This window comes from Choristoneura fumiferana, chromosome 5 (genome assembly GCF_025370935.1).
Source record: "Choristoneura fumiferana chromosome 5, NRCan_CFum_1, whole genome shotgun sequence".
Lineage (NCBI taxonomy): Eukaryota > Metazoa > Arthropoda > Insecta > Lepidoptera > Tortricidae > Choristoneura > Choristoneura fumiferana.
This window is the reverse complement of record NC_133476.1, coordinates 3,999,045-4,017,111: the sequence shown is the minus strand read 5'-3', so window position 1 is coordinate 4,017,111 and position 18,067 is coordinate 3,999,045. Positions and strand designations below refer to the sequence as shown.

General features: G+C 39.9%; 1 protein-coding gene across 1 annotated transcript in view; it reads right to left on the bottom strand.

Moving 5' to 3' along the window:
• The window catches only part of LOC141427935 (uncharacterized), a 75,333-nt gene that overhangs the window by 5,161 nt on the left and 52,105 nt on the right, over positions 1-18,067 (bottom strand). Inside the window, exons 2-7 of the mRNA XM_074087547.1 lie at positions 10,823-10,933; positions 3,263-3,361; positions 2,529-2,627; positions 1,613-1,711; positions 891-1,088; positions 431-526 (exon numbers count right to left, since the gene is read on the bottom strand). Coding sequence (XP_073943648.1) covers positions 431-526; positions 891-1,088; positions 1,613-1,711; positions 2,529-2,627; positions 3,263-3,361; positions 10,823-10,933 — 702 coding nt within the window. The remainder of the gene's footprint in view (positions 1-430; positions 527-890; positions 1,089-1,612; positions 1,712-2,528; positions 2,628-3,262; positions 3,362-10,822; positions 10,934-18,067) is intronic.

Below are 18,067 nucleotides of genomic sequence, written 5' to 3'. Positions count from 1 at the left end.
TCACGACTCGTACGTTGCTGTACCAGTTGTAGTCTTCTAATATTAATTTTATTGTTTTTATTAGCATTCTGCTGGTTTGATTAGCGAAATCTAAAATCTTTTAAAAACGAAAAATGTCACAGGTAATAGGGGTCAGGAATCATCAGTATATAGTACGGTATTAACTTTAGCCCTGCCTTTAATTTTAACGCCATCTATTGGCAAGGTAAAACTTCAAGTGACGTACAGTACAGTACATGGCATGACAAACTTGTGTGATTACTATCATTACTTAAAGATGGCGTTAGTTGTTCTTGTCTATGAAAAGACTATCGCACTCAGTTAAACGTAAATGAACATTTCATCGATTAGTAAACAAAATCATTTAAATAACGTGATTATGATCTATAACAGTTAATAATCGTTTCTGAGTCTGACAGTTATGACTTACAGGCAGCAATCCTAGGTTCGGTCTGTACTTGAGCAGTTCAACCACAACAGCTGCATGACCTTTGTGGGCCGCTTTGAAGAGAGGTGTCGCGCCGTCCTAAAGAAACAAAAGATATTCAATCATGTACCTATTTAAAACAGGGGCGGATCCAGCCTTATAGCCAGGGAGGGGGGGGGGGTCATACGGTCGAATTCTAACATGAAATCATTTATCGTAAAATAAAAACAATTCTCTTTTTTCGCAGAAAGATATTAATTTTACTAAAATTAATGAGTTTAGAAAAACATCTACTAACCTAGACCCAGCCCAAAGCCATAACCTCATGAACCTGGGATGATGATGAAGATAAATAAACTACAGCCTCTTCAGTCAGCAGAGAACGTGCTACATTACATGGTAGAGACTTCACAATCCGCTGCATCCATGGCACCAACTGCAAATATAAGGCAGCCGTACTAACCTGTCGAACCTGATCCACCCTGGCTCCCCCAGCCAGCAGAGTTCTGGCCACGTGATCGTGTCCACACTGTGCGGCGATCCACAGGGGTGTGGCACGGTCGGCCCGCGCCGCGTCCACACTGGCGCCAGCGGTGAGGAGTGCGCGACACACTTCTTCGTGGCCGTTTTGTGCGGCGATGAAGAGAGGGGTGGCTTTGTCCTGGAACACAATATTGAAAAGAGAATTCACAACATTTCAATTTTAAATAATCACCAAAGTACCAACAACCGTTTAGAGCTTTATGTTTAAATATTCCGTTCCATTTTTTATTATTTTTATTTTTATTACTTATTTAACGAAATATTTACAAAAATCCTCCTGTAGCAGCGGGCTGTTTTTTGCAATTCGACTTCTTTGCGTGATTGGCTGTAGGCAGTATCGATGCCAGTAGCTGCACCCGCTCGCACCAGCCAGCACCACTAACAGGGTAGGCAATACTAGTGTTGCCTACCCTCATGGCAGCACGAGTAATGCCTCTCTCATGGCAACACTAGTGTTACCCTGTTGCTGGCGCGTGCCGGTGCAGCTACTGACACTGCTTGTCTGAACTGCAAGTCACGGATCCTGGAGGAAACCTATATAGCAAAGCCTTTTTTCTTTACAAAGACTTCCTGGGGCGACCTCGGTGATACACAGTGGATTCAACAAGATCGGTAAGTAAATAATATGAAAGTGTGAACTACCTTCATAGCAGAATTGACGTTGGCACCTCTTCGTATAAGCTCTTCTACGACGGGTAGGTGGCCGCATTGGCACGCCACGAACAGAGGTGTTCCACCATCCTGAAGTAAAACAGAAATTTTCATAAATCATCCAAATGTGCATGAAAATTCATAATCTAACGAGAGTCTCGTTACGAGACAAGACTTCAATGTCTTTGATTCGAATGTCATTGAGGCTGACAGGCAAAATATCGCTAGATGGCGTTAGTGTCGTAAATTCCATTTTTGCCTTACTTGCGATTGGTTAATTTATGCTTGGTTTGGATAGGTATTTAACTAAATGTAAACAAAACGACTTCAACTGATGCCTTAAATATTGAAATTCCCCCATTAAACCATCGAAACATTTACATTACATTTCTGTATTGATATTACACTAGTTTAGTTTGTATTACAATGATAGATAAGTAAAATGTTGAAAATCCTTGAATGTACCAAATCTGGAACCTGAAGTTTGTTTACATTTAGTTAAATACCTATCCAAACGAAGTATAGTTATTTAGCCAATACAGATGTCGACGAATGAATATTCTGTTACAGTTTTTTAGTTAGTGGTAGAAATAAAGGAACTCTAAAAAATAATCGAAAACGACATCAAAATCTACAGCCAATTCGTAAAAAATGTGACTAGAATATAACCTAACCAACAAAAAGTTGGAAAACCCCGGACTTTTCCACAAAGTTCAATATCTCAAATACGGCTAAACCGATTTTGATGAAACATGTTTAAAAACCATCGCTACAAAACCTAATTTCAAATAAAAGAAACCGCATTCAAATCGGTCCACCCGTTTAAGAGCTACGGTGCCACAGACAAAATAACCATTGGCCCAACTAGACACCATGAAGCAGTTTGTATAGTTGTATAGATACGTACCGTGCTGGGTGCTTCTATGTTGGCCCCGGCTTCCAATAGCAGTATTGCTATGTCGAGAAAACCGCCTTGCGCCGCGAAGAACAACGCACTCGTTCCTGTCTGACATAAACCCACTACTTAACGACGCATATCTAATGGAAATATATTCTAACGATATCTTTGCTAAGCATATCTTTAGGTACACTTTAGTACCTTGTCACTGTATGACCTCTGGCAATTTTATACTAAAGTCCAAACACGAAGTGACAGCGCCAGATTATTCACTTAAATAATAAATATCACGGGGCACTTGATACCAATCCACCATATCCCTAACTAAGTACTAGGTAACGGATAAACATACCAACTGACATCCATACTATAATATTATAAATGTGAAAGTGTGTGTTTGTATGTTTGTCCGTCTTTCACGTCGAAATGGAGCGACGGATTGAAGTGTTTTTTTGGCATAGAGATAGCTTATGGGGCAGAGAATGACATAGGCTACTTTTTATCCCGGAAAATGCACAAAAGGACGAAGCCGCGGTCAAAAGCTAGTCTTATATAAAATTCTCGTGGCACAATGTTTGTGACCAAACTCCTCCGAAACGGATTGACCGATTTTTATGAAATTGTTTGTGTATATTCGGTAGGTCTGAGAATAGGATGTACTATTTTTCATACTTCTACGCGGACGGGGTCGCGGGCAACAGCTAGTAAGTATATAATATTATTTATATTGATGAGAGTCATACCGTTCGGCTGCAAGCAGGATCGGCGCCCTGCGCCAGAAGCTCCCTGACGCACTCAGTGTGGCCCATTGCCGCCGACAGGATCAGCGGAGTCGTACCATCCTGAAACGAGAACAGCAAAGGTGCAGATTTTAATATTTAGGTCATCATGAGCCGGAAGACATTCACTGTTACAAAGGTATTAAAATGCCATAATGAACGACATCTCGCCACTTTTATCCACCTTGTAAGTCCGCTTAGTGGGAAGCCTGCCAACGCTTCGTCTTTCGGTTCGTCGTCGTCATTCGAGGACTATTCTCCTAAGTTATTAAAATCTCAGCTAGTAGTTAATGATGGCCAACAGTAGTAGGTACTCGTATGTCGAGTCGCAACTAAGAACAAAAGCTTCTTAATTTATTTAAAAAAATCTCTCTAAGCCAAAGGTAAGATAGTATTGCTATCATGCTATCAAGTTACATAAAAGGTAGGTACTTGTACTTGTTATTCTAGATACCTAGGTACAACTCTGCCCCTACATCTCTGTAATTTTATTTTTTTATCGTTGTATTTTTTTACTTTTTTTTGCTAACTGTTAAAGTTAAAAGTATTGTAATGTATTTTTTTAACCCCCGACGCAAAAAGAGGGGAGGGGGAGGGGATTAAAAAGAGGGGTGTTATAAGTTTAACCGCTATGTGTGTCTGTCTGTCTGTGGCACCGTAGCTCTTAAGCGGGAGGACCGACTTAAATGCGTTTTTTTTATTTGAAAGCATGTTTTCTAGCGAAGGTTCTTAGACATGTTTCATCAAAATCGGTTCAGCCATTTTGGAGATATTGAAGTTTGAAGTGACAAAGTCGGGGTTTCCAACTTTTTGTTGGTTATCATCAAGAAACCGCATCCACTTTTAAAATACTATCCGCTTCAATTACCCATTCTATAAAACTTATTTCTAACCCGAAAAAAACTGGCAAAAATACATAATTTACCGGTAAAGCTATAAATCACTTGTTATAGCTAGATTAATCTCCACCGCTTGCAATGCGCGTGCGCCTATAAGCAATTAAAAAGGCTGCAACGCTCTACTTGGCCCGCACAACGTCAAATGAAGTACAGTAGGTCCATTTATAGTACACAGATTTGGTTTTAATTAAGCACGCTCAGTTGGTTAAGAATTAAATTCGGTCTGTTTGTACGGCTTTGTGGATGATCTGTGTTCGATATAAAAACCGGCCAAGAGCGTGTCGGACGTACTCTTAAACTACTAATAATTTCCAAGAAAACTTAACCGTTGTAGTTTGATGTAGGTACTTACTATCATCCTGAATTTAAAAAAAAAATCCACCCACCGGTTCAGATTTTAGGGGGGGGGGGACGACGACGCTCGATTTTAATGAAAATTTGCACTTTCAAGTTGAATATTTAGCAAACAAATCACTGAATCGAAAAATCGTTGTAGCAACCCCCTAATGGTTTAAAAGACGTATCCAACGATACCCCGCACTACAAGGTTAGATGAGAAAAAAAAGTCACCCCCACTTTACGTCTATGGGAGGTACTCTGAAAAAATCGTGCAAAATTACAGCTTTCTAGCATTGATAGTCCCTGAGCAAAGCCGCGGACGGACAGACAGACAGACAGACATGGCGAAACTATAAGGGTTCCGGTTTTGCCATTTTGGCTACGGAACTCTAAAAATGATGTTAATCGTTTTTAACAGGTGAATCGTGAGGTCCGTTTGCGTTTGACGTTACAGTCTATTGCTTGTGATTGGCTCTTTTAGTTATAAACCAATCCCAAACACAAGACAAATGTTATAGTTATCAAAAAGGACCTCACGGTAACTAACCTGTCACAGAATCTCTCGTAGTTTTTTTTTTTTACATAAAACTGACCGTAATTGCGTATCTCACCTGATGTAAAGTGCAGATGAGGCCAAAGCTACAAAGGTCAGAAGTCATTTTTTTTAAGGTGTGCTTTATGCTTAGGATACGGAGCCGTACGCGCAGGATTCCGCCTCGCGCTTTATCGGTGTTATTAACTCCGTAGCTACTGGTGCATGGGCGTATAAAATAAATCCGTTCGTCGCATTTGAAGCGTGACGCTTTACGTGTTAAATGGTCACGTGACAGGTGACGTTCTGTAATTTAATTGCATTACAATGACTTAATTAGTTTTGAGTATTTGACGTGATCATACACTATTAATTGCGAGTGTTGTTGGAGAAATAACAAGCTTGTGTGACCATGCTATCGCGCATCAGTCTTTATCGTCGATTAAGTTTCCATAAAGAATAAGGTGGGTATATTCATATGTATTTAATAACAACAGCGGAGCGTGCAAACATTCTGACACGCCTTACCGGCCCTAGAAATAGAGTCGCCGATTTAGATGAAATTCTGTACACAAATAGTTTTTATCCCGAAAAATACGGTATTTGACAACTCCTCAATTTGTCACGTCTTATATATTTTTATGAAAATATAGATATACAGACAGTGTTTAGCGAAGAGAAAACTTAAATCGGTTGAAAATTAGATTTAAAATGTTTTTTTGAAAAATCCATATACCTACCTGTCTCTTTCTCAAACGCTATGCCCAACATCACATGCAAGTATGTCTTTCTCGGTCTAATCTTGAATTTCAAACCTTTATATAACTTTGTTATTTGTAAAGGTAGCTTAAAAATTGTATCTCTATTCGATAAATATAATCGATAAATAAATAGATAATAAAAAATAAATAGTCAAATACTACCGTAAATATTGCACAGTTCCTGCGCGATAAACGAATTCTACGCGGACGGAGTCGGGGCAACGGCTAGTATTAAAATAAACGAACTATAGCTTGTCATAGAAACCCTCATTCAAGATCTCACGAGAAATTAGAAACGCTGATATTAAAAGATTCTATCATAAATTAAATTTAGTTCCACCATTGTGTTTGCGAACTAATCCAAACATTGCGTAAGCCATCTAATTCAAGTAACAGTTACGAAATATATTACGTGTTGGTGATGGGAACATAGTACATCATAAGTCCAAGCTGCGCGATTACCACCTTAATGTGAAAAGTGGAAGTTACTAGCGAGGAGCGGTTTCGATTTTACAAGCTTTTATTTAACTTGCAGTGTTGGTTTGTTTATGTCAAATTAGTATGGGATTTGATTGCACGACATAGGGACAATTATAAACCCTAAACCAACTCAAAGTTACGTGAAATAAACCAAGCTGTCTTAGCTCCATTGGCCATGTTGATAGGTCATCATCCGAGAACATATAAAAGTCCCACTGCTGGGCACAGGCCTCCACTCAGAAGGCTTGGGCCGTAGTTCCCACATGGGATCAGTGCGGATTAGAAACTTTATACTCACCATTGAATTACTTCGCAGGTTTGTGCAGGTTTCCTCGCTATATTAATTGTTATCCTTCACTGTAAAGCTCGACATTCTAAGACAAATTCGAAAAACTAGAGTTGCGAGCGATTTGAACCCACTCCTAATACCTGTGGCTCCAGTGAAAAGGGTTACATGTCGAAAAACCCAAGTTTACAGGAGACGCAAAAAACAGTTACGCCCGAGATGATTCAAAACTTACGTTCATTACACTTGTATATTTACATATACTAATAAATGTGGTTGTTAAAGCACTAAATTAATTTGCGCCTTTCTTATGGGAATGTTATTTTTGCTCTTGATCTATTAGTTTATAAATAACTACTTGTATCCAAAATAGAAGTATAAAAATAAGTGTAAAAGGTTCAAGTGGCTATATATATCGCTATTCACCAAGTTCGTAATTTTATACGAAGTGAAAAGGGTACGCATCCGGAATGTTTTTGTAGTACATGTAAATATTATCTACAGAAGACTAGCTTACGAACTAATGGTGTAGAAAATGATTGCATTTTTCAATTTATGCAGTTCTTTGGACTTAATTACAGACATAACACATGTAGCCTTTTGCACGTTTTTTTTTATTGTGTTTTAGTTATAAGTAGACTTAAATAATAATGAAAAATTCAAAATGCTACTTGTATCCAACTTGAGTAATAAAAACACATGAATTATTTAAATATCTATTCAAAAACGCTATAAATTTTTCAAAAATCTCACATGCAAACATAAAAAATGCCCGTTTAAAACAAACTTAAAATTTCTCATCATTAGTATCTAAGTATGTCAAACACACTAGGTAGAGGGGATTTTCCGCGTCTTCATAGAAGCATACCGTGTGCATTGATCGTCATCATACGTCTTGTATTGTAGTCAAAATTAGGAAATTCTGCCTTTTTAAAACTGAAAATTGCAGTCTCAGAGATATTAAACTTTTGTTTGTCCTCGTTTTTTTTTTGTTGAAGTGGCCCTTTTACTTACCTGCTTCGCTGTTGCCTCATTTGAAATTCCCCCATTTGATGATACCTAATTGATAGTCTCCTGAAACCCAAATTAAAACATTTTTGAGCATTTATCTCAGCGAGCAGGCATGGACCCAAGCCACTTTACCGATAAGGAACGGCGGCTTAGGAACTCGCAAAATTTCAAGTGTAGCTTTGCCGGCATTCCTATCTTCGATCCACAGCACGCTAGATCTCGCAGGTAGAATAGGTACTCAAAGCTCCAGCAGGCATTAACTACGAGATTGCATGCTTGAACGAGGTCACGAATGACTCGCTAGCTGGACCGAGTCCAATCTCCCGCCCAAACCACATAGGCGAAGGGCCTGGAGTACAATAGCCTCCGTCACCACCTTATAGGCATTAATAGACCTATAACAGCAGGGACCGGGACAGACTGTTAGCTGTGTCCAAGCCAGAATCTGGTTACTGGCTCCATGTATACCCCTCTCCCAACACTAGAACTTTTATCGACCCAGACACTACGCATAGCTGCTGGTCTACGGCTGGAGTTGGGATCTGCGAAAGTAACAACTGTGTTTCTTGTGGGGCTCCAGTGGACCGTCTCGGCCAACATGGCCTGTCCTGTTCCTCAGGTGCCGACCGACTGTCCCGCCACGCCACTCTCAACGACATTCTCAGAAGGGTTTCTTTAGTGCCAACGTTCCCTCCGCTCTGTAGCCCCAGATTGTACGGAGCGATGGCAAGCGCCCTGACGGAATTTCGTTGATACCCTGGAAGACTGGCCGTGCGCTGGTGTGGGACGCTACCTGTACAGACACCCTGGCGGCGTCCTACCTAACAGAAACTACCAATCGTGCGGGGGCGGCGGTAGACGCCCGGGAACGCCTCAAGGTCACAAAATATAGCTGTCTCGGCGCCCAATATCATTTCTTTGCTTTCGGCGTCGAGACTCTAGGTCCTTGGGGTAAGGGTGCGCTGGAGCTACTCAGGGAGCTCAGCAATAGGTTAAGGGAGGCAACAGGCAACCCTCGCGCCGGCAGCTTTCTCGCGCAAAGAATCGCAATCGGAGTTCAACGCGGGAATGCTGCCTGCGTGATGGGCACCATGCCAAGAAGCCCACCTCTCTTTTTTAATTAAAGTTTTAGTTTAAGATATTTAAATTAAATAATAGTTTTAGTCCTATGGATATTTTGATTTTCTTAATCATTCTTATTAAATGATTGGTGTCAAGGGATACATCTTAATTAATACCCTTAAAATTAATGCAATGTGCCATATTAGTTTAATAATAAAATGGTGTAAAAAGATATAACTTAATCGCGTAACCGTCAACTGCGCAGCTCGCAAGCGCGTTCTCCCTGCACAAGTCAGCGCACACGATTGTGGCTCATCCGTGAGCGCCGTGGCTCCCCACTCACCCGCTCATTCCTCCGCGCAAAGACTTATATCCTTTTCCACGTAAACTTTTTTATATTCGATTTGTGAAAACGGGCGCAGCTCGACTTAATCTTATATTTTATTTTATTTTTTGTGTAAAGAGATTGAACTTAACTTGTATCAATGTAAACTAAATAAATCTGTTCTTGTTTTAGGGGTTCAAGTGTGCTTAGATTTTTTACACCCGCCATATGAAAAAACAGCACGTACAACTAAATTAGATCATAAATCACAAACAAAACTTTAGTTAATAGAAAATACAACTTGACAAGTACCTCTGTTGCTAACTTTTTAAGGCAGTTCTACCCTTGACCACCAGAAAACTCCGTTGTTTTTAAAAGATATCTTAGATCCGTTTACACCAATCGATGCGTTATTTTTTTTGTGTTTTTTGGTCTATATAACTCAATTTGGCCAAATTCAGACTTGTACCCCTTTTCACTGGAGCCACAGATACTTCCTTGTAACCATCACATTTTTGACGTTTGAACATGGCGTAACTTTTTCAAATAAAAAATAATTAAAATTAATTCGCTCTCGCTTATTACTTATACTTTAACCCCAGCCTGACTAATGCTTAGTAAGTTAAGTAGCTACAGCAGAACGAACAATAAAGAATTGACTGAAAGTGGGACAGAGGTTCAGCACAAAAGCTTGATACTACAACCAGGGCGGTGAGTATTGTTGGCGTGAGTTATAGCTTTGGTGCAATATGCTAAAGCGAACTAGGCACAGCGTGTATTTTTTATCATCATCAAAGTCTAAATCCCGGTTCACTAATGTTTCGCAACTAACGTTTGGCAACCTGACTCTTTCGCAACTGGATAATATTTCTGAAACTGTAAATATTTCAGGATTTTTATAAAACTAACTTAACCCAAAGGGCACGATGGCCCTGAAATATATACAGTTTAAGAGTTTGCGAAATTAATCTGGTTGCCAAACGTTAGTTGCGAAATGAACGGATACCACCCAGATATATCCCACCCCACTGCTGGGCATATAGGCTACCTTCGTCTCAGAATGAAATTTTTCGTCATTAGTGGGTATACCCGTGTTAACCCTTTTGCAGGTGGATGCCCTTAATGCCCTTAACGGACTTAATATTATAAATGCGAAAGTTTGCAAGTCTGTTTGTTTGTTTCTAACCTTTTCACGTCTAAACCGCTGAACCGATGAAATGATAAAATTCCGTATACAGATAGTTTGAATCCCGGAAAATTTCATAATTCCCGCGGAATAAAAAATTCGCGGGGCCTAGAAAACGGGACGGGCGGCTAGTTCCTTACAAATATTATTATTCTATATATCTATCATTTAATGAATGACTCTGCTAACTGAATTATCTAGCTGATAAATATTCAGAGGAAATAACCGATTAAATCAGCAGGAACTAATAACTTAAGACTTCTCCCGCCAACGCTACTATTCTATTGATTTATAAAGGAAACCATTTACTTGTAGGTAGTAGGTACCTATGCAAATTAACGGCTTATGTTATTAGTTTTATCGTATTTTTTTTTATAAATGTATTAGGTACCTATGTAGTGCTATGTACAATAATAAGAGAGAAGCGGATCTGTGACAGTTGTCACGTCAGCAAGTGCGGCATTTCGAATGAAAACAAAATAGTGATCAGATCATGTTTTTGATTTTAGCTAGAACTACCCGTAAAGTTTGTATGTACTACTGTACTAGTTAGAACGATTTTAGTGGAATAATGCAAACTTAGGGCTTAATTAATTCAGGGAGACTTCCAATAATTGCGGGGAAGGCGGCTCTGGCCACTTACCCTATCCCTGGAGTCGATGTGGACCTTGCCAGTGTCCAATAACTGTCGTAGCCGCTCGCAGTCTCCTCGGAGGGCCGCTAGATGGAACTGCACGTCCGTGCGAGACTCTTTCTGTGGACAAAAAAAAGAACTATTAAGCGTTAGGAGTGATTCCTTAACTTTATCTCATCGGGACACCTTGGCGAGGCCACCAGGCGGTGCAACCAACAAAATGTATCAAAGCTCAAAACGTTTATGTTTATGTTTATTTGGGCAAAAAACGGTACAGTATAAAAAACTTAAGAAAATAAGACTTAAATTAAACATTGATCAGGAAATATGCCACAATTGAATAATACAGTAGAGTAACACATAAAAAACCAATAAAAGAATAATTTAGTTGAACAAAATGAAACTAATGTTTTGACAGGGCAACTTTAAACCTGTTTAGAAAAAGATTGAATATATCTAATTCCAAAAAGGAATTATATTATTGTAGTTTTACAAACTCTACGTACCTATATAAGCATTGAGCGAACGGAATATGAAACAGCTTTATGAGCCGCCTATTAGGACGAGGTACTCTCAGACATACTTTATGTAACAGATACGGACGGGGAGTCAGTTCTATTCTACTACGACGTCTATTCTGTAGTTGGCCACAAAGTGCTTTTAATATGTCACTTTTTTATACTACCAGCGCTTTCGGAAAGACCATCATTGCTAAGAAGAATGCGCTACAAGAAACTTGGCAGAAAGTCGTTTTTTCATATCGTATACAGCTCTAAGTAGAAGAAGGGTCTCTCATCTGGTCTCCGCTTGGTTGCGCAACAGCTTTGGCCGCGCAACCATGGACGGAACGCGTGTATTATTGTATCAAGGTAGAATGACACTAGAAGACAACACAGTTCGACAGACACAAGTTGTGATTGCATATTGCAATTGACAATTGAAGCACTTTCAGGGTTATAAGATCTCTCTGGCGCACATCCTAAGGGGACGTCTAGTGTCTAGCAGTGAGACGTACGAGTTTAATTTTGTACTCGTAATTATTAATGCTATAACGAACTAACAAATTAACTAAAACCTAAACCTCAATGCTGTTCAATCCATTCTTTATTACCTTCAGGTCATTACTTTGATCGCGGCGAAACAGTTCCTGTAAACGTTCGTCACGATCAGGGTCAAGGTCAGCTCATTTCACGGTTGCCATGCCGCTTCAAATATTAAAACCGAAGCCTAATAATGGAGTTCTTGAGGCTTTGACTAAAGCTCTAATTTTTCATTTATATCATACTTTCCTGATGTTCCTTTAAAAATTGTAGCATATCAATGTTTAGATTTCATACCCAAATCGTTAAAATTAAAAAAAAAACACCTCCAAATTTTGTTCAGTAATTATATAAAGTACACGTACGAGTGCTCGTCGCTGTCCCAATATTTGGCATCAATCTTTTGTCATTATCATTAGCAATAGAGATGACAGCAGGGTGTCGTCTATTGGGAATTAGCGTCTCCGACAGTTGTGACAAATCCCGTCCAACAGTTTAGGCTACAGAGAAAACCAAAATAATAGACGTATTGTTTTTTTTTTTTTTTTTTTTATTTGACTGGATGGCAAACGAGCAAATGGGTCTCCTGATGGTAAGAGATCACCACCGCCCATAAACATCTGCAACACCAGGGGTATTGCAGACGTGTTGCCAACCTAGAGGCCTAAGATGGGATACCTCACGTGCCAGTAATTTCACCGGCTGTCTTACTCTCCACGCCGAAACACAACAGTGCAAGCACTGCTGCTTCACGGCAGGATTAGCGAGCAAGATGGTGGTAGCAATCCGGGCGGACCTTGCACAAGGTCCTACCACCTGCAAATTGTTACATACATATGTATATACGCTCGAAAAATACATAGCCCTCTTTCTAATGAGGTGAGCGTGCATGTTCAGCCATGTTCTGTGTTCATTGCCCGGTCGAAACGTTTGCCGCACAGTGCTTACCTGTTACCTGGCAGCACACGCAATGAATAGAGAAAACGCTAATCGCTCCGCTGCCCGCTACCAGTAAGATCGTGTCACACGCCCCCCCTGGACCACAAGTTACAAGTGCTACAATTCAGCATAATTGTTAAGTTTCTCATTCTAAAAAAAGTGACAATCTTCTTCTTCTTCTTCTTCTCGTGTCGATGGCTTCACTCGTACAATAAAGTGACAATAAGACCCTGTCCAGACCAAGCTTTTTGCACGCGAGGGCTATGGAAGCGCGCGAGAGCATCTATGGACGGGGTGTCTGTAGCTTTAGTAGTTTAGTACCTAGGGAACGCGCGAGTGCCCTCGTGGGCAAAACGCTCCGTGTGGACCGGGTCTTACGAGTATGTAGAATTGTAAGCACTTGTAACTTTTATGACATTAGGGCCTGGCATCCACTTCCCAGCCTCAACAAACCCGGTAGCGGCCACTTATGCCAGCCGCAAATCACCTCTCTCTCTCTTAATTTGCATCATAACATCTAAACATAGCTCAGTATATTTACATGCTGATTTAAATAGCGTGTATCGCTTATCGCTATCGCATCTGGCGATAATAAACTGCAATTAGCCATGCGCGTGCGCCGCTCGCGTGATCTGCGCTAGAATTAATCTCGATTGTTTTATGTAGTTGCAAGCGGAATGAAGCGCAACGTTTGTTTTACCGTTTGGTCCAGAAGTGAGCTCAAAATCATAAGGCATAAAGTACTATTTTTTGTCTGCCGCCTCGTAAAAAGTACGGTAAATATTTCCATATTTCTAGAGTCAGCGTCGCGTTGGTCGCGTCGATGCAGCGTCAAATGGCCGAAACGCTCGGTCAAGTCATAACCCATTTGTGCAAATGCTCTGGTCGTGATCTAATTGTGAAATAAATTTCCGTCAACAATGTTTCTAGCTAAACAATTATAAAGTCGGAGTTTGCAAGAAAAGGGTTTTATACTTCATTTAAAAGGCCGGCAACAGACCAGTGGCCCATTAAGTTGTTGGTATTCACGGGCGGAGAAGGTTATTTCCCATCAGATGACCTGCTCGCTCATTTGCCTCCCTTTCATAAAAAAACGAAATTAGGAGCCTCTTACGTTGTAGAACTTAAATCACAAACTCAAAATACCTACGTACTTATAAATTTACATTGTAAACAGGATGAATCTGCGCGGGGAACCCAATCTCCGTTGGATCGGGTCGCGTGACAGCTCGCAATTGCGTCGCTGATGGATTGGGACCACATTCCTACCCGCCATGTGTTTCTTAACCGGCAGCGAAGCGAAAAGGGCTGCTTTGCACAGAACCAGTTACAAAAATAGTATAAAAACACCGTCAATAAAGTCTTGGGATACCTACTTTATTATCCCTAGACAAATATGATGTTTTGACTCAGTAGTAATTAACATGCCTATAAAGCGGGTCCTGTCCTGCCTTTTCGTAGAATTATTGTTTGGCAAAAATTTCATTTGCCAACTCTTAATTTTCTTCGAAACCAAAATTTTTTCTCACTGCACTTTCTTATGCTTTTATAGAACACAGTAGGTAGGTTAGGTTGGTTCTGTGAAAGTTCCGAAAAAAACATGGTTTCATAGAAAATCGTGAGTTGGGAAATGAAACAGTTTGGAATCGTGAGTTGGGAAAAAGCAGAGAACCCTATATAGAGAGAGATAAAAAATATCCCTAGGCTTTTGATAAGTGTATTTATTAAGTATACTGGCTGTTGTTCAGCACCAGCACTATATCTGATACAACAAAGCATGCTTAAATATCTGATACCATTCTATTTCTGGGACCAGTTGGACGTGTCTGATATGTTTGCACGCTCTGCTGTGGCAGATTCTAATGCAGGTGACTATCCATTTGCATAGAATTCGTTTAAGGGGATCCCATGCCCCAATGACCTTCGATCTGAATTCCTTAGTTTTCTAATGATTTTTGTAGCTAATTATATTAACAACAACGGCCTTAAGCAAAATAGTATCCCATATTTACTTCATAATTCTATCTGTAGTGCAAAAGTAGGAGATACGATTCAAAACGGGTAGCCCCTTAATCGCCTATTACTCAGGGGCTGTTTCACCACCATTGATTAACTTTATTCGACGGATAAATGTGATGCCGTCTCCGTCTATTTGAACAAAACAAACAGAGACGGCATGACACTTATCCGTCGAATAAATTTAATCAATAGGTGGTGAAACAGGGGCTCAATATCTGTAGATATCTAGATATAAACGTAACTTAACTATGAGTCAAAGTTAATTCAAATAAAATTGGATTGGAATTAACTTTAAAAGGTGGATAGAAACCGGATTGCAGACGTAAATGGCACATTTGGTTACATAGCTTCGTGGAAACTATTCCTAGAATAGCAACTCAGTGGACTAAGGAAATGTTTTCTTCATTACAGTAAAAGCCGAGCCGTGTCGGTTATCCCGTATCAAAGCCGTTAGACGCGGACACACCAACTGCATGACTTATGATTCTATTAAGGGGGTTGCTCTTCCATACAAACCTACGGACACCCCGCATAGCTTCCACGGACATGTTTTCTTAGAGGATTTTTTGAGAATAGTAAATTATGGATATGCTCTTCAAGCAAAATCCAAAAAAAAGTAACTTTATTGCATCAAAAGTGCAGCGTGATGCAGTAAATTTTGATGCATTTTACCATTGTATGAGTACAACTGACAGTGTTCGCAGCGAGCATGTAGTGACATCTTATATGGGTGCGTGAGTCAGTGTCACAAAATCAAACTATTGTAAATAGGTATCGACTATTTCGTGTGGTCACGTGACCATCACCTTTGGCTCAGATAATACGACAACTAAATGAAGAAAGCATGAGATCACTGAGAGATCAAGTTCAAGTTTCTGAGTCTAGTATTTACTTTTTTTGTTTTTAAATCTGTTATTTTCGGAAGTTGAAACGCCTAAACTATTATTTCTGATTAATGCAAGGACACAAACTATAAGCAGGACGAAAAACAGGTAAGTTACTTTTAAAATTGTCATTTAAAATAATAATTATTTAAGTAACAGACCCAGTCCTCGGCAAAAATTATTTCATTGCATACTTTACATACATTATAATGCGGTGCTTCGATCTAGGACAAGTGGTTTTAAATTCAACTTACAAATTCTGAACAGATATTAGTTATTTACTCTTACGTAGACAGTAGCGCCACTAATTTATATAAAGCATATATATTCTCACAATAAAAGGTGCTAGGTGTAATCACTAAACTAATTAGTTAAAAAATAAGGTCTACATTCAACATACATTGCATGTGTATGAATATCAAGTTTAACAGTGAGGCTCAAATAAATTCCTACATATCACGGCATTTTTACGGCCGCTAAATCTAGGCTCAGTGAATAAAAAGGTTTTCACAATCGAAGTACTTTTCGTACCACCTTTTTATTATTATTACTGGCTAGATAAGTAAAATTTAAACGTCATTATAATACATTTTTGTCACAACGTCAAGTCAATGAGATTGATATTCAAAGCAATTATTAATTATTATGGTTTGAACACAAATCAAGAAGTCAAAAAGTTGGCGGACGAGAGGAAATTAGCAAGAGTGCAACTCTTAAACTATTTATGTATGTACGATTTGATGATGAGGATAACATATGTAATTGAATACACGGGTATGTTAATTTTATCATTTTTGTCAGAAACATTAATATTTGTTACAAGAACACCAGAGACAGGGCTGTAAGAATTTCATTCCTACTGGGTGGCCAAAGTATGGCTTATCGTGTGTACCAAACTTGTGGTCTGCAGCAACCTACTACGAAAACATACCAAATTTCCCTAACTCTTAGTTGCGCCGTGAACATTTTCACTCCATAGAAGTAAGTCGCTTCCCACCGTCTGTCTGCATATGTACGAGTATGTACTGTATGTACTCTATTATGAAGTGATTCAAGATTTTTTATTTTATTTATAAGTGTGAGAAACGGCAAGGGTTATGGTTTTGGAGCATATGTATGGTCATTTCTTTCGCACGCTATGCAACAAGGCCTTGATGCATCTTAACAAGTAAGACAATAAACAACAAGACAATAGAAGAGACAAGAAAATAAGTCTTTGTTAGGAGTGACACAGGTTGTTAATTTTATGCGTATGTGAGTCTGTCTGTGTATCTTTCCGTCGGCCCATCCGTCCGTCCGTCTGTCGATCCGTCCATCTGTCTGTCCGTCTGTCTGTCTGTCTGTCTTTCGAAGTGAACACTACATCATTGATGACATATGGATCCGAGACGTGGTGCTTTACTTTAGGCCTTATAAATAGGCTCAGAGTTGCTCAGCGAGCTATGGAGAGAGCTATGCTTGGGGTTTCTCTACGGGACCGAATCAGAAATGAGGAGATACGTAGAAGAACAAGGGTCACCGACATAGCCAAGCGAATCAGCTCGTTGAAGTGGCAATGGGCCGGCCATATAGCACGGAGAGCGGATGGCCGTTGGGGCCGAAAAGTTCTCGAGTGGAGGCCGCGGATCGGCAAGCGCAGCGTAGGACGTCCACCAACAAGATGGACGGATGACCTGGTTAAAGCCGCAGGTTCACGGTGGATGCAGGCCGCTGCCAGCCAAAGCAACTGGAAGTCTGTAGGGGAGGCCTATGTCCAACAGTGGACGTCCTACGGCTGAGATGATGATGATGATGGTGAATAAAGTTGTACCAACTGTACTTTAGTCGAAAATTTTACTACGACCTTTAAAATTTATAAGTATTTTATTGATAATTAGAAGCAGAGTCTTGGGAAATAGCTCATGTTAGGAGATAGAGAGATCAGAAGAGGTATCGTTAGATTTGTCTCTGTTAGGCACTCCTAACACAGGTGTCACTACACAGGTTGTTAATTTTATGCGTATGTGAGTCTGCAGTCCTGGATTTATAAATAGGCCGTATAGGCCGCGGCCTAGGGGCGGCAGATTTTAAAAAATATTATTTTAGAAAGTTACATAGGGCGGCGGATATAAAGTGGCCTACACTCATAAAAAAACATAAATCCGCCACTGTGAGTCTGTCAGTGTACCTTTCCGTCGCCTCATCCGTCCGTCCGTCTGTTGATCTGTCCATCTGTCTGTCCGTCTGTCTGTCTGTCTGTGTTTCGAAGTGAATCATTGTCCTATTTTTTTAATGATTGTTTACCAACGCACACACCAAACCTTTTATCCTAAAAAGCTGAAATTTAAGATAAGGAAAATATGGGCTTATTATGTACCTACATAAAATTCTAC